The sequence below is a fragment of the Metschnikowia bicuspidata genome (assembly GCF_001664035.1).
Source record: "Metschnikowia bicuspidata var. bicuspidata NRRL YB-4993 chromosome Unknown METBIscaffold_1, whole genome shotgun sequence".
NCBI classification, from domain to species: domain Eukaryota; kingdom Fungi; phylum Ascomycota; class Pichiomycetes; order Serinales; family Metschnikowiaceae; genus Metschnikowia; species Metschnikowia bicuspidata.
In genome coordinates this window covers 2,765,499-2,784,934 of record NW_017387731.1, presented here as the reverse complement: position 1 = coordinate 2,784,934, position 19,436 = coordinate 2,765,499, and the positions used below count along the sequence as shown (strand labels likewise).

The window sequence follows — 19,436 nt, the reverse complement described above, 5'->3', positions numbered from 1 at the left end:
GAGGCCCGATGTCCCCAGAGCTTCAAAACATAATCCAGCTGATTTAAAATTTAAGAAGACACTACTTTTGATCCTAGACCTACCTTACTCAATGACTCTTGTGAACGAAAGATCTATTGGGCTGCTTGTGTGCGGGGGTTTCCAGGGAACTTCTGTTACTAAACAGGCCTACGACTTGATCGTGAAATACAACATTTCCACTATGATTCTACTGAAAAAAAATGCGCATTCAGTGTCTCAAATGTCTAAGCTTGTACGTGATCTCCAATACATTGCGTACAACGAAGCAGGATATGAGTATCCCTTGGCATTTGCAATTGACGAGGAAGGCGGTATGATGAACTCTTTATTCGACTCCGACTCTCTATCCCAGTTTCCAGGTGCGATGGCACTAGGGGCTACTGGAGACCCGGAGTTGGTTTATGAAGTTCTGCGTGCTTTGGCCATTGAGCTTCGGCATATCGGCTTCCTGATAATTTTGGGCCCCGTGCTTGACGTTGTCATTAAGCTTTCTCATCAGCTAGTATCTGTAAGGTCTTTTGGAACAACAATCGAGGAAGTCGTCAAATATGGAAGATCTTGCGCAAGAGGCTTGAGGGATGGGGGCTTGATAACAGTGGGTAAGCATTTTCCTGGAATAGGATCCGCCCGAGTAGACTCCTTACTCGAGCTTCCAATGATGACCGATTCTTTAGATCAGATTCGGAGATTCAATCTGGTTCCGTTTGCGGAGTTGATTCGTGAGGGTTTGCTAGACGGGATAAGTGCGGCTGGATGTGGTGTACCGACCATTTCACCGGACGAAACACATGCATGTTTGCTGCCGGTATTATTGACTAAACTTCTTCGGGAAGACTTAGGATTCGAAGGGTTTGTTATAAGTGAGTGCTTGGAAATGGATGCTTTATACCACTCGATCGGTTTGGGTCAAGGCGTGGTACTTGCGCTATACGCTGGTTGTGACTTAGTCATGGTCTGCCATGACTTGAAACTACAAGTTGAAGCTATTGAATCGATAAAAATAGCTCTTGATAATGGCTCGCTAGACGAGCTGATTGTCAATAACTCCTTGACTAGATTGGAAAAAGTGCGAAAGAAATTACCATCCTGGCAAGAGATTTTTCCGGGTGGTTCTAAAGTGGATCTGATGCTCTTCAAGGATGCTCACCTGAGCCTATGGCATGAACATCAAAAACTCATGGAAAAAGCATACGGAAAGAGCATCACTCTTGTCAGAGACTTCGAAGGCGTGCTTCCTCTTTCACAGTACGTTGGCAAGGATCCGCGTGATAGTATCTTGATTTTGACGCCTTTACTCAAACCCATCTATTCCAATCCAGGAGAAGGAATGGACCAAAAAAATGAGCTTTATCAGGGAGAAGAAGTTTTCAGGGAATTCGGCTCTCTCTTGTCCCTGCATCCGAAGAATATGCAAAAGGATATTAATGTGCTTCATACGACATACACCGCCAACGGTCTTACAGCTTTGCATGAGCAATTGATTGACTACTCAAAGGCAGTCATCGTAATAACATCAGAAGCACAGAGAAACATGTATCAAATCGGCATTGTTAAGTACATTTCCATGCTTTGTGGAGCAACCCCTCTGTCACTATCGCGGGCGAATGGTAGAGTGCAGCTTGAAAAGCCGTTGGTTATTGTTGCCACACTGTCGCCTTACGATTTTTTCTACAACAAGTGCATCGGATCAGTTTATTTATGTTGCTTTGACTATACAAAACAAGCATTGAAGGAATTGGCAAATGTTTTGATGGGGGAGAAAGTGGCTGAAGGATGTATACCGGGAGAAAAGAGATTCGCCGCTGAGAAATCAAAGAAAAGGCGCTTGCTGAGTTTACTCACACCAAATCCCGAGAAGATTCAGGTCAAAGTGAGGAAGTCGATCCCACCCAAGAGAATTTGGCTAGTGGATGAAATGAATGTTGCGAGAGATTGGAAAGGTCTACTAAAATTGTGCAAAAACAATAGTCGGACTCTAAGCCTGGACACATTTCTCAGAAAGTTTTTCCAGCTTCTACACATCAGTCAACCGCATCAGAAGCACTTCGTTGTGAGAAATTCATCTCTTAACATAATCTATGGGCTAGTAATGACCTGGGTTGATGTTCTGAAATCTGATGATAAGCTTGGAAAAATATTTTTCATTTTGGTCGACAGGTCCAAAAGGTTGCAGCTGATAGGTAAGTGCCTTCACATACGTGCCCTAAGGTATCTTATCGACGAGGAACTATGCACAAAGATACGGCTTGGAAGTCTGTTTCCTCTCTTGGAGTTTTTGGGTGACAATGCATTTGCTGACGACGGGAAACTAACTTCTTTCTTCAACAATGCAGGCTGGGCAATAAGCGAGTCAACGTTTCTGAGAAAGGAGTACGTGATGGTGTTGCAAAACTTGACAGAATGGAGTGTTCCTACAAAAATATTTCGAGAGCTCACCATTGTTGGAATCAGATTCGACGTCTGCTTACAGCCAACAAGATTGCAAGAATTTTTAGACCGTGTTGCCGGGAACAGAAAAAGCCAGCAAATATATCAAGCTTTCATTGAAGCATTGTTCCGAATGGATCCATCTAATGCACAGGAGACTAAGATTATTGTTGCTTTGGAGCCTACAAATCTCACCGTTATTGGTAGCATCATTGTGTTCAGCAGTAAGAGTTGGCTATCAGGGTTTTTTCCTGCAGTGGAATCCGAAGTCAGCCTGAACGAGAAAGCGACATTTCGGGGAGGGATTGTGAGCCCGTTGGTTGATCTGTCATATTCAAACTTGACTGAAATTTTCAAGTACGGGCTTATTTGCTCTGCAGTCACGAGCCTCAGGACCAATTTTTCAGAAGCAGCTATTGACGACCAGAAAAACAAGTGCTTTCTAATTGACTACGCTGACGAGAATTCCTATGCCGGGTACCAAGATCTAGGATTCGAAAAATGGCGTTCATACCGAGCTTTCTATGACGAATTTTCTCGTAAGGAAGCTTTAGTGGAGGAACCTCAGAAGACACTCTAGAGTCTTTGTTGCCGAGAGGGAGAGCCCCACACATATGCGCGTGATGTCACATAAAAAGATTTTTTTTTGTGGAAGCTGCCGCACTACCCCGGATTTCCTGTTTAGGAAATTTCCCTTGGTCCGAAGCTCGGCACTGCAAGTGGCCGGAGAAAGAGAAGCAGGGACGAGAAGAGACGAGACGAGATGAGAAGAGACGAGCAGAGACAATCTAGAAAAAACACTAACAATGGCTTCTACTAACCAATGAAGTGCTTTATGAACATGTAAGGAACTTCCAAAGTTTCGTCCTAGTAGTGAGCTGCAAGAGTGAGCACTACTAGCTCGCACGACAAAAATAAAATTCTGCAGGAGTGGACGACACGGTAAACTTAGTAAAGTAATGCGGTGCCTTTTCGAGACCCATGTCATTCACCGCTTGTGAGGACCCGTCCCGGGGCTTATCGGTGGTCTGTCAAATGCTTTCATCCATGAGTAGAGCACCCCGGGGGTTGCCGGGTCAAAGCACACCACAGGATGAAAATCGGCCGTCTCAGTTGTGTGCATGATTACCCCAAGATTTGTCCTGCGGTTGACTGGTTTTAAGGTGCACCCGGTTTCTCCCGTTGCACCCGACCTCCTCGCAGGTGCATTTCTCCTCTTTCCCGGGGTCACAGATTCTAGCCTTCCTATAGCCCGGGCTTGCGATGATGAACGCAGTAGACAATATAAATAGCACCGAAATCCCCATGTGTTCCAGAAATTATCATATTCATTAACATATTCAGTACTCAAAAATGGTACCCCCCACAGCCGTTGAATCTTCTTTAAACTTCGCTGGACACTCGTCCATTAAAGCCATCGAGGACCCTTTGGTGGAGCAATTGTCTCTCCAAAAGGATGTCGTCATCAGACACAATGCCCCACCACCTACATTATACGAAGATGGGTTGTTGGAAAAAGGAACCACTATTTCCTCCACCGGTGCCTTGATGGCCTACTCTGGTGAGAAAACTGGCAGATCGCCAAAGGATAAGAGAATTGTTGACGAGTCTACTTCATCCCACAACATCTGGTGGGGTCCAGTTAACAAGCAAGTCGATATGTTGACTTGGAAAATCTCGAGATCCAGAGCTTTGGACTATTTGAGAACTAGAGAGAAGTTGTTTGTCGTGGACGCTTACGCCGGATGGGACCCACGTTACAGAATCAAGGTCAGAATTGTGTGTGCTAGAGCCTACCACGCTTTATTCATGACGAATATGTTGATCAGACCTACGCCAGAAGAGCTTGCTGACTTCGGCGAGCCTGACTTCACTATTTACAACGCTGGTCAATTCCCGGCAAACATTCACACAAAGGGCATGACTTCAGCGACCTCGGTCGAGATCAACTTCAAGGACATGGAGATGGTCATTTTGGGTACTGAGTACGCAGGCGAGATGAAGAAGGGAATCTTCACTGTCATGTTCTACTTGATGCCAATCAAGCACCAAGTTTTGACTTTGCACTCGTCTTGTAACCAGGGCAATGAGAAGGGAGATGTTACATTGTTCTTTGGCTTGTCCGGTACCGGTAAGACCACGTTGTCTGCTGACCCAAACAGAAAGTTGATTGGTGATGATGAGCACTGCTGGTCAGACAATGGAGTCTTCAACATCGAGGGTGGCTGTTACGCTAAGTGTTTAGACTTGTCTGCGGAGAAGGAGCCTGAGATCTTCAACTCCATCAAGTTCGGTGCCATTTTGGAAAACGTTGTTTACGACAAGGAGACCAAGGTTGTGGACTACGAGAACTCTTCGATCACTGAGAACACCAGATGCGCCTACCCAATCGACTACATTCCATCCGCCAAGATCCCATGTTTGGCCGATGTGCACCCAACCAACATTATCTTATTGACATGTGATGCCAGTGGAGTCTTGCCACCAGTTTCTAAATTGTCCAACGCCCAGGTCATGTACCACTTTATCTCTGGTTACACCTCCAAAATGGCTGGAACTGAGGAGGGTGTCACGGAGCCACAAGCTACTTTCTCAGCTTGTTTTGGTCAGCCGTTCTTGGTCTTGCACCCAATGAAGTACGCTCAGCAATTGTCTGACAAGATCTCCAAGTACAACGCCAATGCATGGTTGTTGAACACCGGATGGGTTGGTGCCTCTGCTGCCACTGGCGGAAAGAGATGCTCCTTGAAATACACCAGAGCAATCTTGGATGCTATTCACGATGGCTCTTTGTCGCAAGTTGAGTACGAGAACTTCCCAACTTTCAACTTGCAGATTCCAAAGAGCTGTAACGGAGTGCCATCCGAAATCTTGAACCCTACCAAGGCATGGACCACAGGTGACGCTGCTTTTGAGAAGGAAATCAAGTCCTTGGCCGGTAAGTTCGCCGAGAACTTCGAGAAGTATGCTGACCAAGCCACATCTGAAGTGAAGGCTGTTGGCCCAGAAGCTTAAAGATTCAAAATTCATATAACCTAGCACTAAACATAGTTTTACAATATTTAACACGACTCATTTTTTACAAAGAAAGGACTAACGAAGGAGAAAAATAAATAAAGCTTAGTCAGTCGCAACACCCTCAAGTTGAAAGCTTATGGGGAGCGTTAAGAGCTTGTGGGGAATTTGAAGACCTACATGAAAGGTAATTCTGGGAGAAAAAAACAGTTCCACATTCGCGACTCAATACAGGCTGAGGGTATTTTTCATCCTGCTGTTCAATTCTTTGCGGGGTATATCGGGATTTTCTCGTATCGTTAGAATTAGAACGGTTTCAAATTGTAACTGGCTATTTTGGTCGTGATTTACTATAGAGAGACATCAATTTTAACCATAAGATATTTGTGGTCTAAACGCGTTTTTATATTAGCAGATAAAATAAGAGGCCATATAATCTAAATAATTCTCAGTTGCCTAGGGTGACATCATTTGTACATTTGTTGATGTTTGATCACCTTGAAACTCAGTGATGCAATCCAGTTTACAAGAGAGTAAAATGGGAATGACGGGCTTTGAGCGCGTTTTAAAAATCGTTGGTAGAGACTCACAAGTATTGAAGTATTTTTCTTTGAATTTGAGTCTTTTACTCGTTATTAATTTGCCAACAAAACTGAACCTGGGACCGTGAGTGACACTTCTCGGTGTCTGAATCTCCAAGTGTATTAGATGTTAAATTTCCAAAAGTAGTATTGGTTTAGATGGTCAGCCAATTCTTGGCTTATACATTCCAAAGAGGTTGCTTACTTAGTTTCTTTTAACAAAATTCTTAAAAAACAAAAGCTAGTTTATGTTGCAAGAGGTATCACTCGCGCAGTTGTTCGACCTATCGAGTACTATTGAAAAAGGGACGCGCACATTTCCATTCAGACCTCGGGAACACAACATGAGTGGGCCTACTCTAACTTACATGAAAAACCACTCTTACCAATGACTCATTATCATTTGGGAGGAGCAAAGCAGCTGTCATTTCAACTCGACAAGACTATAAAAATAAACGTTCTTCGTCGAGCCGTCCAAGGTTGGAGACAAATCAACAATGTCTTGCAAGATGGTGCGAATGTTGAGCTGGCCTAGAATTGCGAGTGTAATGTCCATTCTTTGATTTACATGATAGTAGTCTAGTCGTTAGATTATCTTAGAGCTCCCGACAGAAAGCCATGAAAAATGCTACGTATATGAATTGTCATTTCTCGACGCTCGATTCTAAGTCTTCAAAAAACCCATTCATCTTCGCCTGCACATATCGCACTCTGCTTTTCCAAACAAAATTCGCTACCGGGAAACACTTCAGTCTCATCTTCTTGAGCATCTTTAGTTTTGCCCACCGCTGTTTTTCTTTCTTGCAGAAATGTCAACCCACGACACTATGCTAACGTGGTCGCTGGAAGCTTTCTTGGAATGTTACAATTCTATCAAGTTACATGGCACAGTATCAGTAAGTGACCGCAAAGCATTGAAGAATGACTTGCGTAACATTCTACTTGTCCCTGCTAGGAACGAAAAAAGCAGGTCTGCACTTGCTGCAGGTGAGAAAGGGAAAACAGTGGCTTTTCAAAATGGTCAGGAATATACACTCAACGCGGCGTTCGTCACGACAGCTAGCAACTTGGCGTCAGAATTAAATTTGGACGAGCTTTCATCAGCCGAGTTACTCCAAGAAGTTTCTGCCACAAATTTTGCTCAAGGCTCAAGCCCCGTCGAGGCTGGAATTTTGGGTTTTTACCAACGCTATAGTTATATTCTCAACATCCTTGGGTTTCTAGTATCCGAGAAACAATTGGATCTGATTTATGAGGGCAGCATTTCTGAGATCTTGCCCCAGATCCTTCAAAGTTTCAAACAGATTTACTCTTTGGTATCTCTTCAAAATGACTTCATAGACAAAGAGAACGCCACCGGGGATGTTAACAGCTTACCGTTCGTGAATAAGATCACATATGCGAAGGAGCAGCTTTTCGAGTTGCATGATCTCTTGGCCCAGCTTCTTTACTCTTTATTTGACAATTACATTGACGTGTTTGGAACTTATGAGTCTTACCAGTCAATTTTAACACATATCAACGAGACCGTGAAGTCCAACTCGGACTCTCTTCTTTTACACTACTTTCCTGCATTAATGAGGATAATCACTTGTTTGCTGGAAATCAAGGATGTTGATGTTCACAAGTTCCATCTGAGCTTTGTGTCTATTCTAACCTCAGATTTCTCGAAAGTCAGCTTGAATGATGAGATTGATACGTCTAAGTCTTCCTTGAGGCCACACGAGCTTTTATTACAATTGATTTTTTACATATCTCTTGTTCCATGGTGTAAACAATCTGCTGCAAGAACTCAAAAGTTTGATTTTCAGAATGATATCTTAAAATACACGGAATGGCTCATCAATTACGGAACGATGGAACAGCTTCTTTGTTATTCTGCCGAGTCTGCCAACATTATTACTGAGGTAACATTTGATCAAAGCAAACTTTTTGATTTCAGACCCCTTCTTCAGAAGTCTTTTCCACGGTTGACCCCTATTCTCTTCACATATTCTCGGAATGAGGAGTTGCAGCACGTCGCCAGAACAAGATCAGGGTACTCAAACTTGCTCAGATTATGCGACACCCTGTCTCTTTCACTCTCGCCCAATATGCGTGAGGCGCTTTTGGCGCCAATTTTTCATACTTTCTTTTGCGATTTCGTGAATCATTCTGCAATTGTTTTGACATCTCTCCGCGATAATGAGGAAGATTTTTTGCTATCATCAATCAACAGAAAACAACTTGAATCGGACCCATCATTCGGAGACTATGAGAAAATCCACGGCGAAAGTGGAGCTAGCAAGAACTCCACAAATTCAAAAAGTGATTACGGAATAGATTTAGACGAGCTTGCAACGAGGGCAGAACTAGAGAGATTCTATTTAGCATTTGCTTACACATACAGCAACAGACCATCTATCTGCGAAGCATTCTGGGCGCACGATAATGGCAATGTTGTTGGGTTTATCAGCTGGGGTTTGTCAAACAACACATCACCTCTTATCACAGCTACATTCTGCTTACTTTTGGGTAGTTTGACATACAGTGGTCAGAATTCGAGCGATAAAGTCTGGGAGATTTTGTGCAATAGTGGACTCTTGAAAAAGAAGGATTATTCTCAAATTTCAGTTGATTCGATTATCAGCTCTTTATCTTACTACATCAATGCTCTCGAGGAAAGCGTTTTACAAAATCTTCGTGATCAAGGAAAACTCAATCAGGAAAAACATGAAACCATTTTTTCAAGTGGGGCTCCACAATCCGAATTGGATAAAACGCCCGTTCAATTATCAGAAGACTCGGTTGTCTTCATCGCGGGATTCATGATGCTAATCTCAATGGTCGTTGAAAACTTGTCATCCGTTGCTTTCAAAAAGGCTGCGTTTCTGCACTTCTATCCAATCATTTCATCCTTCTTAAAGCTTGATAATATTGTGACATCAGCAAAACATTCACAACCCCAGGGGGAGTTGTGCATGGCATTTTTGAATGACGAGAACAGAACAGCTCTTGTCAATTTGGTATTGAACCTACTCACGAAGTTTGCAAAGAGTGCTGAGGCTGAGGTGAAATGCAAAATTTGGGTCCTTCTTGACAAGTGGATCTCTCATTCGGTTATTGAAAATGAGTCCATGAATCCTACTTGCATTAGCGAAGACACACCGTCAAGATTGACATTCTCAACTTCAACATCCGGGAAAAACGATATACAGAAATTGAAAGCCTTGCATAAAGGTACGTCCATGAAAAGAGGATTTGATGTCAATCTCACAAAAATTTCGGAGGTTTTAAATTTTGTCAAACTCATGGAAAATCTCTTAGAGAAAGAAGAAAAAATTGATGAATATCCTACTTTCAGAATCCCCTTTCCAGCAGATTTGGGTCATAAAAATCGTCAAAAAAGCTCAATTGGTATTTGGCCTTATATCGAATATTTGATAAGCGAGGTCTTTGGCAGGTCATCAGGCCTTGATTCTAAGAAGATGAAGTTTGACTTACAAAATCTGATACTCAAGATAATTGTGTCTTCTTTGCGGGAAGTCGATTGGAACTTTTTCGACAAAGCTGCCCAAGACATTTTGCCAGACTTTGCACAACACAAAGATCGGTTTGCGATATCCTTGCTCTCATCTGGCGAGACAAACATCTTGTCATTGAACAATTTCACTCGACTTCATCATTCGTTCGCCATCATCAATTATTTATTCGAAAATCATGCCAGTGCGACTTTATTTCAAATAATTAATACGGGATCCGAAGAGATAACTACCAATTTGAATTATGGTTCTTTGGTAGGTCTTGCATTAGAGACCTTGAAACTTCTTCTCAAGTTGCAAACGTCATTTATTGATAAATTGAGTATTTTGAAGAATTTTGATGGTCTTCAACCAAATCAAGGCTCTTCAAATGGATATGGCACTTCTATGAGCTTGATGTTATCCTTTTCGCAATTGGAGTATAACAACATATACTACCCAGATACTTTGGGTACGAAAGGGGTAAGCAACTTCTATGAAATGCTTTTGTATCATATCACCAGTGTTGTGAATGTCGCATTATATGTGGGAAACTCTGAAGAATTGCTCGTAAATTTGAGTATTGAGATCTTGAGTCTCATTTCGCGGTCGCCTATTTTTGTTTCCGGAACAAGGAAATCTTTATTGCAACAGAATAGACTCTTGAACATTTTCCAAAGTATTGATGAGTCGAAAAAAATCAAATTCGCATTTATTCAGCAATTGGAGGCTTCTACATTGTTCTTGAAGCCAAAGCTAAAGATTTTGAACTTTTTGATTGAAAACTTGCCGCTGACGAATGAGATCACTATTTCACACTTTCTAATTGGGTTTGATATTAAAGCAGATAAATTGTTAATCCGAAATTCTTCAAACTCTGATTTGTTGCTCCGCAGTTTGGTCGAAATGTTGTTGGAAACACTTCCTTTGATTTCTGATGTTGATTATAGTCAGGGGTATCAAAATCAGATTACATTAGGACCAGCAACATTGTCATCGCTTATCATGAAGATTTTGGTCCGCTTATGTCAAAATTCTAACTCATCCAAAATTACGCTACAATACTTGAGACAACATGACCTTTTTGTCAAGATTGTAAACACACAGCCGAAAATTGATGATTTGACTATATGGCACAAGTTCAGATTTAATGGCGATGTTCAAGATGCAATTCAAAACTCCTTTTTAGGCGATGACGGATGCCGTGATACTTTCTTCGAGTTTGTCTGCTTCAGAAACTCGGTTTTACAATATCTTTCACTCGAACTTCATGATGTTGGGTCGCGGAGCCGCAAAGATTATTACATCGGTTTGCTTCTTGATGGCTCAGAATTCCTCGATGGGACAGCCAGGATCTTGAACTTTTTGGATGTTTTGCACTATCAGTTTTACAACACTGGAGATTATAATATTACTCCATTTGAGAAAACTTTCAACTTACAGCCTCTTGCACTCGAAGTAGAAGCGAGATCTAGCGCGCATGAAAAAGTTACTTTGTTGAATAAGGTTACCAACTTGAGATGTAAAATTGCAAACAACAGCTTGTCAGGCCGAGACGCTATGTCAGAATTCAAAATGCAGGCCAACAAAGAGGCATCAGAGCTAGAAATCACGTTGAATAATGCTTGTTTCGTGCAAAGAATGAAAGCGGCCCACTCGAAAACTTTACATGCATGGGTGCAAATTGTGCAAGTTCTCACAACCGATGAGGTCACCAAAAAAACGAACTTCATACCTCAGGTGCTCCAGGTTGTACTTCCCAAGATTAATCACGATTTCCATGAACAGGATGTTCTGTTTGCCGAGGAGTTGATCTCGTTGTGTCTTTTCCTCTTTGATTTGCTCGACGAGAATTCGCAGACCAAGTTGTTGAAAGCTGACCAAACCAGCTTGCAAGGTCTTTTCGCGCTTTTCAAAACATGCGTCAATGGGCTTCTTTGTTCACACTCATCGGCTGGACTTAGGTCAGATTTGTACTTGTTGATCAACAAATTTATACACAAGGGATTGGAGACAGAAGAATTATTGAATGAAATAATTGTTGTCTTGAGGTCTGTTGATAGCAAGTTTTTTGATGTCGTGTGCAATGACTCGGTTTATTCTGAGGGGGTTTCTCGCATCACGTCCTTAATACTTTTGGAATCGCTCGTTCATTTGTCCCAAAAAGAAAACTCAAGTTTCTTCATGACTGCCTTGACAAAGAATAACACTTTGTCATTGCTAGTGAGATCCTTGAAGCGGGCAGATGATGTTCTTGCTGCGTGTGGGGAAGCTGCATCCAGTAAGCGTGATTCAGGTATGAACTTGGAGACACTCTTTTACGAGCTCACTGCGTTGAAGACCACCCTATTTACGTTCATTAGACTCGGGCAATCAAGGTCTGGTGCATCAAAATTAGTGGAAAACGGTATCTTTGCGACGCTTCGGAGACTCAAGTTCTTAGCAATTGACGCGGACTTGGGACTAGACTTTCTTGTTCAAGAAAGTGAAGAGAGTATTGGTCATGACACCATAATTAAACTAGCATTGGACGTGCCGTTGACCATTCGCGAGAAAAATCGCCAGGGTGGGGAACACATGAAAACACTTTCGTTATACGAGGTTTTGACCCCCATCTTTCAACTTGTTGCTACGATTGTTTTATCATTGGGGCCCTCTTTCGAACTAGGCATTATTCAAGTCGAAGAGTTGATGAAACACTCTCATTCTATTGTTGTCGGGGTCATGAAGAGAGATTCGTTGATTGAAAGTAAGCGCATCGACCCCGTATCAGACGCTCGTGAGGAGGAAATGCGCCTGGACATGCTGCAGCTTGTAAATCTCATAACGTTGATTTACACGGTACTTTCTGGCACAAAAGGTGGGGAAACATGACGGTCTGGGGCGCCGCGGACAGTTCGCACGGGTTCGTAACCATATCAGTCACAAAAAGAAATATACATAGTAAAAGTTTTCGTAAAATTGATTTATGAATGCACGATTACTTCTTTTCTTCGATTTTTTTTTTTTGGGCCCAATAGGATCAAGTACCTGAAACTAGCGCTTTTATAATTTTGAGTCTGGCACGGCATTAGCACGTATCCGAGTCTGAAAATTGTGCTTGCGAGTAGAACTGAAAGTCTAGCATATTTCTTGGCTCGCGTTGCTTAAAAAGAGTGGGCCGAGGTGTGCCTTAGAGCACACCACCATTCATGCAGGAATGGCCCCAAGCCGTAACAGCGATGACGTACTGCACATTGGGCACAATTCATACTATTATGGACAAACTCGCATATGGAAAGTCAAAATTTTCTTTCGTACATATTTTGTCCTGGTTCGGGTATAAAGGTCACATGATGGCCATAAAAGGCCAGAATTTCCTGAAATTTGCTCCACCAAAATATTTTCGTTTGAGTCATCGGAGTCTAATTTTTCCAAATTACACTATCGACCTCTTTCACCACGCGCTTCCCTCCCCCAACTTTCAACTCTACGCGCTCTAGTTGCATAATCTACTGCTGGCACTGGAATAATTAACCTATTTCGGGCAACAGTCATTTGACGTTATCAAGTCGAGAGATAGCAAATAATAGTGCAATAGCAATTTAAAGATCACACAGCTTCTCTGCTAAAAAAGATAAACACTCGTTTTCGTTGAGGAAATATTCTAATTTGCACTCACTTTTTTTGTGCTAACAGTTCTTGTCACCATGTCGCAGGATAAAGAAAAGGAATTGCAAAACTCCTCGCTCAAAGTGAGCGAGACTTATGGTGCAGAGGATGATGCACAGGATATTCAATCTAGTGTATCCTCCAACGAGAAACCCAACTCTTTCGGCCAAACTAAAAGATCTTTGGAGAGCAGACACATTAATCTTATTGCGATTGGCGGAAGTATTGGTACGGGGTTGTTTATCACCATTGGTTCCCAAGGATTGGTTAATGCTGGACCATTGGGTCTTTTATTATCCTACTCCTTCTGGACTGGCGTCATCTTGATGTTGACAGTTTCTGTAGGAGAAATGGTCTGTTACTTGCCCGTGGACTCCCCATTTTTGTCCATGGCCGGTAGAGTGGTGGACCCTGCGTTTGAATGTGCTGCGTCTGTGAACTTCTGGTTAATGCAAAGTTTGTACATCCCCTTTGAAATCGTTGCGGTCAATGGTATGGTACATTTCTGGAGAGATGACTATTCGCCTGCTATCACACTTTGTATCCAGATTGCCATCTATGCTGCGATTAACATCTTTGCAGTGAGACTTTATGGTGAGACTGAGTTCTGGTTATCTCTTGGAAAATTGATTTTGTGTATTGGGCTCTTGTTCTTCACGCTCATCACCATGTGCGGTGGAAACCCAGAGCATGACGCTTTTGGCTTCAGATACTGGCACGCTGAAGGAGGGCCAATTGCCGAGCACATCACCACTGGCTCGCTAGGTCGTTTCCAAGGTTTTTTGGCTGGTTTATTCTCAGCAAGTTTTACTGTGGTGTCTTCAGAGTATCTCTCCATGACTGCCGGTGAAGCAAAAAACCCCAGGAAAAACATGGCTACTGCTTTCAGAACCGTCTTGTACCGTTTAGTGATTTTCTTCATTGGTGGAGCTTTGTCTGTCAGTATTTTGATTGCTTACAACGACCCAACATATTTGGAGTTGACTAAGGATTCTTCGAATGCTGCTGCTTCCCCTTACGTCGTTGCTATGCAAAACTTGAACATCAAGGTACTTCCAGATATTGTGAATGCGGTTATTTTGTCTTCGGCTTTTTCTGCTGGTAACTCATACACCTACTGCTCCTCAAGAGCTTTGTACGCGCTTTCGGTTAAAGGATTCGTACCAAGCTTCTTCAGAAAGTGTACCAAGAATGGTGTACCACTTTACTGTATCGCAGTTTCAGTGGCCTTTTCCTTCTTATCCTTGTTACAGTTGAGTGACTCGAGTCTGAGTGTGTTGAACTACATGGTGTCGTTGTGTACTGGCTCACAATTGCTCAACTATTTCTTCATGGGGATAACTTACTTGCACTTTTACAGAGCTTGCAAGGTGCAGGGTATTGACAGAGCACAATTCACTTATACATCATGGTTCCAGCCTTATACTGCGTTGGTGGCAACCTTCTTTTTGATGTTGGTGGTTGGAATCTTGGGTTATACTGTTTTCATCCCAGGAATGTGGTCCGTCAACGAGTTTTTGTATAACTACGTTATGATCTTCGTTTCGCTTGCTGTGTACATCTTTTGGAAAGTCAGCAAGAGAACGAAGTACATCAAGCCTGAGGATGCTGATCTTCAGACTGGGCTTCTCGAAATCGAGGAGCACGAGTATCGCTACTACGCCGAGATGGAGGCCGAAGGCAAAACAGAGACTCGCTGGAGTAAGGCTATGGGGTGGATTCTCTAGAGTTTCCTTTTTTTTTCAATTCGAACAATCTCCTTTTTTAGAAACGTTCATTCGCATTCATTTCTTATTCCATTTGATTTTATTTTCTTATATACCACTATCGAAACAATTTGAAACATCTCAGGCTTCAAGATTGGTCTTATTAGTAATGTATGTGCTGTATTGTCCACAATAAGAGAGGCTCCCATGTGCGAACGTGCTTAATCTATACATTTGTCTGAGCAAAGACTCTCCAATTGACCGAAAAGCCACTTACTCTGGAAGCTTGTTAAGCCAGAGGTCTTTGCTCTTAACCTCATGTTGCGGTCATCCGTGATTAAAATGCAATACCTGAAAAGCTTGGCACTCTTGCTGTCCAAAGTAAGAGGTTTGGGTCCATGGATTTTGACGTTCAAGCCTTTGAAGAGTCTTTTGCTAATTTCATCATGTTCGTTAACCACATTCAACATTGTCAGATCCACGTTACTCATCCAGTTGGCATTGTTCTCAAACTCCGCGGTCTCATTTATATCGCTTGCGACTGTACCATCAAATCTCAAAGGTAAAATATCTTTAGCATAATAAAGTTCACGAATGATAATGACAGACCTTGTTGCTGCATCTGCAATTGTAGCTTCTGCTGACTTTCTCAAAGATCTCAACTCTTGAAAAACAATTAAGGGGATCAGAACCTTTATAACTTTGCTGCGAACACATTTAAAAATTTTACCGCAATGCTTCAACCAAATATTCGTATCTAAGGTGATGTAGGTAAGACCAGTATCCATACGATCACCTAAGTCACCCTCAAACTGAAGGTCAGCTCTGTTCATTGGTGACAAATATTGCGGGTTAATTGAGCTATAAAACTCGTCAAAATTGCCAGGTTCGTTTCCATGAATAAGCACATTTTCGGGATCATCATGATGATGCAAAGAAGTATGTAAATCATTGCTTAATGCACGTGTGCGCGAGTGCTGATTTGAATCAGAGGGATCCTCTTCCATTTCAGAATGTGAATATCCCTCCATATCTTCATCAACTTGTCTTCGCTCGACGTAAAAACCATCACCATGATGGGGCAGTAGTTCCTCGTAATCAAATCCGAACCATTGCTCGTCCTTCTCTTGAGAATTGAGTGTTGTTGCTTCGGCAATGTCCACAATATTTTCGGGTGATATAGGGGTAATGAAATCATTTTGAGTAAGCCTCCCGTCGGAATAAAAAACATCACGAATAAATTGAAAAATCTCGGCAGCGTTTTCTGGAGCAGCAGATCTTACCAAGTCGTTACTTTCAGTTTCCTTGTAAATTTGCCGGTCAAATTTGAAGCCATCTGCAGTTCGTACGAGACCGAAATCAAACCCATCCGCCAAATATCTTGCCAAGAGAATTATTCTAACAAGCCTTTTGTCATTATCAAGCTCTTGATTGTCCTTCTTTTTCGATCTTTCTTGCAGCTCTTGATTTGCAATGTTTATGGATGGAGACGTTCCACAATGGGGGATGTCAAACAAGTCGTGATTGAGTATTCCTGCCGACTCAAGGTCACTATAATCTTGCTTTGGACTAATGACGTCGAACCATAGAGATCCCCAACATTTCCAAACTTCGGGTAGGAATTCCAGCTGATTGAAATATTCGATGTAGTCTGAGTGATGTACGAGGTACTCGCGACATATTGTGTTCAATTCGGAATTGTTCGTGGCAACTGCCACCAATGTATTGAGGTAGTTTATGAGTGCTTCCCAAGGGAAGAATTTGCGGAAAAGCCAAAGAAACATATTCCTGGAAGTAGGGATTATTTTGGAAGCCTCGCCGACGGCAATGAGGAAATAAAGCCATACTATGACATGGCACGTGGAAGCCTGTTTTGGGCCAATGAGATAATAGTTGAGGATTCTAAAAGACAATTCCAAAACAGATTTGTTGATATGCGAAAGACACAAAAACCAATCAATAGCAGAAAGTTCAGAGGCTAGAAGAAGCTGACTATCGGTACCGGATATATTTGCGTTGAGAAGTGGGGGAATTCCGCCCGAACCATCCTCAGGTATGCTTTGTGACTTTGATCTCTTCTTTCTTTCCTTCTTGTCTTTCCTTTCTCTCAAAGCTTCAGGAAGCTGAAATAGTTTTGCAAATGGATTTCTTGGATCACCGAACCCGATAAGATGATTGATATTGGAAATTGCAAACAGAGCGCCTTTATTGAACCAAAAGTTCATTTTCTCGATAGAATCTAACGAGTTTGAATTTTGATCATGGTCCTGCTGCTGCTGCTGCTGCTGAAGAAACAGATTGAATGGGTCCGCACCAAATCTAGTCTGCAATCCACCAGGGAGGCAGAATGTTCTCGTGAAGAAGTTGTAACCCTGGGAGTCGCATCCGAATGTGATTCCATACCTGGTGACCAAATCTATACCGTACTGCAATTGAGCATCGTGGATGTTTTCCATCGGCAGGGAACCACCAGAGCTGGGTGAGAGTCTGTTCTGGCCGGGGTAGATACTCATGAGGACCTTGTGGATTTTGATGAAGTCGATGATGGGGAGTTCAAGGAGGGAGAGGATATTCCGCTGGGTGCAAATGTTCTCAACGACCAATCTGAGGTACTGCTGCGTTGGGACAAAGGGATCGCGGCAGTTGACGGATTTGCCGATGTTTACGAGCGCGTCCAAGTTGTCCTGCTGGACGGTGCACATGTGGTAATATATTTTCCCGTGCCCGTACATGGTTTTCATCGAGACCGCATACCAGTACTCGGCGCTGATTTTCCAGTCGATGAATCTGGAGGAGTATAGGGCGATGGCCATCCTGGACAAGTCGCCCAACTTCTCGCACCACCATCCCTCCATCTCCAAGGCCGGGTCGGTCAAGTTGGACACCACGCTGAAGCAATAGGCGATAAAGCACAGGAAGATCTCGTGGTCCTGGAAGATGCTCATCATGTTCTTCAAGACTTCCAAGTACCCAACGATGCCGTACACCCACATGCGGCGGGGGATCTTGTAGAGGTCCACGATGTTGCGGCCGGTCTTGAACTGGGTGGTGTTGGCGGTGGGCTTGAGGGCTGTGATCAAGAAGTCATGGTAGTTGTTGAGGAGCGTGATGTTGTGGTGGTAGATGGTCCACAAGTCGTTAGAGAGCTCCGTCGTGGACGCGGAGGTGGCCGCGAGCGGCATGGGCTCCGGGAAAGCCTGCACGTACACCAGCGGGCTGGCGCCCGCCAAGTTGCGGTGGCTGATTTTGACCGTCAAGTCCACGCAGCCTTTCTGCACCACCTCCTCGAAGTTGACGATGTTTTTGTACGTCTCCTTCAACTTGTTGGCGAGCTGCTGCTCCTCCTCGGACATGGCACGCTGTTGCGTGGACGCGGCCGGCGGGAGCAGCATGGACAGGCGGTGCAGTAGCGGGGCCTGCTGGCCCTGCTGGCCCGCGCTGCCCTGGTCCACGGCGGGGCTGGACGCCGACAGGTCGGAGTTGTTGTGTGCGGACGCGGCCGTGCCGTTAGGGCTGGCCGGCACGTCGTAGGCTGACGGAGGCGTGGGCGTCTTGCTGTGGAGCGGCGCCTGCAGCGCCAGGGGCGAGGCGAACTGGGAGCCCCTGCGCACGGAGCGGCGGGCCGGTGCGGAGTTGAGGCGGGCCGCGGACGCCGTGCTGGCGTAGTTCTGCGTGGCCGGCGCGCTGCTGTGGAGCGGGAGCTGTGCCTGGAGCGGGTTGTGGCAGCGCTTGGACGACGGGCTGTTTGCGTACGCTGACATGCTGTAGTGGCGTTTCGGGGCCGGGAGGCCGGGGTCCGGGGCCAGCGATTCGGGCCGGGGCGAGGAGCCGAGGGGGGCCAAGGCGGGGGCAGCGGGGCCGGGCGAGCTGCTGCGGGCGATGCGAGGGGAGGACGCCAGGGTGCGGGCCACGGGGTACGAGTGGTCCAGGGGGTTGTTGTCCATAGCAGAGAGGCGTTCCCCGGAAGATGGAAGGACGGGGCGACGAGTGGGCACGGAGGCACTGGTGTGCACGGGCGGCGGTTATGAGGATGGCGGCGTGCGGGCTTGGGACGTCGGGCGGGGCCGAAGATAGGGGGCCTGGGACGGATGGGGGCACGGGGCAAGGGCGGGGGCCGGGCTCCACGACTCGCTGCGGTGGATGGGGGAGAATGCCAGAGCACGGTGCGGGCGAAAAAACAGGGCGAGCGTGCGAACGGACGGCTGGCGGCGGGCCCGGCTGCTGGAGGTGCGTGAGAGGCAGGGTGTATTTTTTTTTTGCCTCGTGCCAGTTGGCTGGCGCGGCGGGCCGCGCGTGGGGCCTTGGCTTGGGGACGCGGCATGGGGGAAGTGAGTGGGCAGAGCAATGAGTGGACAGGGCAAGAGTGGACGGACCCGTTCTTGTCTTCTTATTCTTCTTTTTTTGTTTCCAATCTCTTTTTTTTGTTCATTCTCTCTTCATTCTCTCTCAATTTTCTGTTCATTCTCATTTCATTTTCATTTCATTTTCATTTCATTCTCATTTCATTCTCTCTCAATTTTCTGTTCATTCTCATT

The 19,436-nt window shown here is 44.4% G+C and overlaps 5 protein-coding genes across 5 annotated transcripts; 4 read left to right on the top strand and 1 right to left on the bottom strand.

Moving 5' to 3' along the window:
- Positions 1-91: 91 nt before the first annotated feature.
- Positions 92-3,028, top strand: NGS1 (Ngs1p; the record flags this gene model as incomplete). The annotated part of the gene is made up of 1 exon (XM_018856598.1): positions 92-3,028. One exon carries the CDS (start codon positions 92-94, stop codon positions 3,026-3,028), a length of 2,937 nt encoding a protein of 978 aa, XP_018714089.1.
- A 387-nt stretch (positions 3,029-3,415) lies between these two features.
- Positions 3,416-5,719, top strand: PCK1 (phosphoenolpyruvate carboxykinase). Its single transcript, XM_018853871.1, has one exon. It carries the CDS (start codon positions 3,802-3,804, stop codon positions 5,461-5,463), a length of 1,662 nt encoding a protein of 553 aa, XP_018714088.1. The 5' UTR covers positions 3,416-3,801; the 3' UTR covers positions 5,464-5,719.
- A 1,070-nt stretch (positions 5,720-6,789) lies between these two features.
- METBIDRAFT_30044 (uncharacterized protein) lies at positions 6,790-12,524 on the top strand. Its single transcript, XM_018855542.1, has one exon. The coding sequence runs from the start codon at positions 6,854-6,856 to the stop codon at positions 12,416-12,418; it is 5,565 nt and encodes a 1,854-aa protein (XP_018714087.1). The 5' UTR covers positions 6,790-6,853; the 3' UTR covers positions 12,419-12,524.
- A 334-nt stretch (positions 12,525-12,858) lies between these two features.
- Positions 12,859-15,073, top strand: AGP2 (Agp2p). Its single transcript, XM_018855541.1, has one exon. It carries the CDS (start codon positions 13,234-13,236, stop codon positions 14,920-14,922), a length of 1,689 nt encoding a protein of 562 aa, XP_018714086.1. The 5' UTR covers positions 12,859-13,233; the 3' UTR covers positions 14,923-15,073.
- Positions 14,974-19,143, bottom strand: METBIDRAFT_30042 (uncharacterized protein). Its single transcript, XM_018855540.1, has one exon. The coding sequence runs from the start codon at positions 18,843-18,845 to the stop codon at positions 15,123-15,125; it is 3,723 nt and encodes a 1,240-aa protein (XP_018714085.1). The 5' UTR covers positions 18,846-19,143; the 3' UTR covers positions 14,974-15,122.
- Between the last annotated feature and the right edge of the window lie 293 nt (positions 19,144-19,436).

Bases quoted from the DNA above. Each gene is read 5' to 3' on its own strand.
- PCK1 (XM_018853871.1), top strand. From the start codon at position 3,802: ATGGTACCCCCCACAGCCGTTGAATCTTCTTTAAACTTCGCTGGACAC.
- METBIDRAFT_30044 (XM_018855542.1), top strand. From the start codon at position 6,854: ATGTCAACCCACGACACTATGCTAACGTGGTCGCTGGAAGCTTTCTTG.
- AGP2 (XM_018855541.1), top strand. From the start codon at position 13,234: ATGTCGCAGGATAAAGAAAAGGAATTGCAAAACTCCTCGCTCAAAGTG.
- METBIDRAFT_30042 (XM_018855540.1), bottom strand. From the start codon at position 18,845: ATGGACAACAACCCCCTGGACCACTCGTACCCCGTGGCCCGCACCCTG.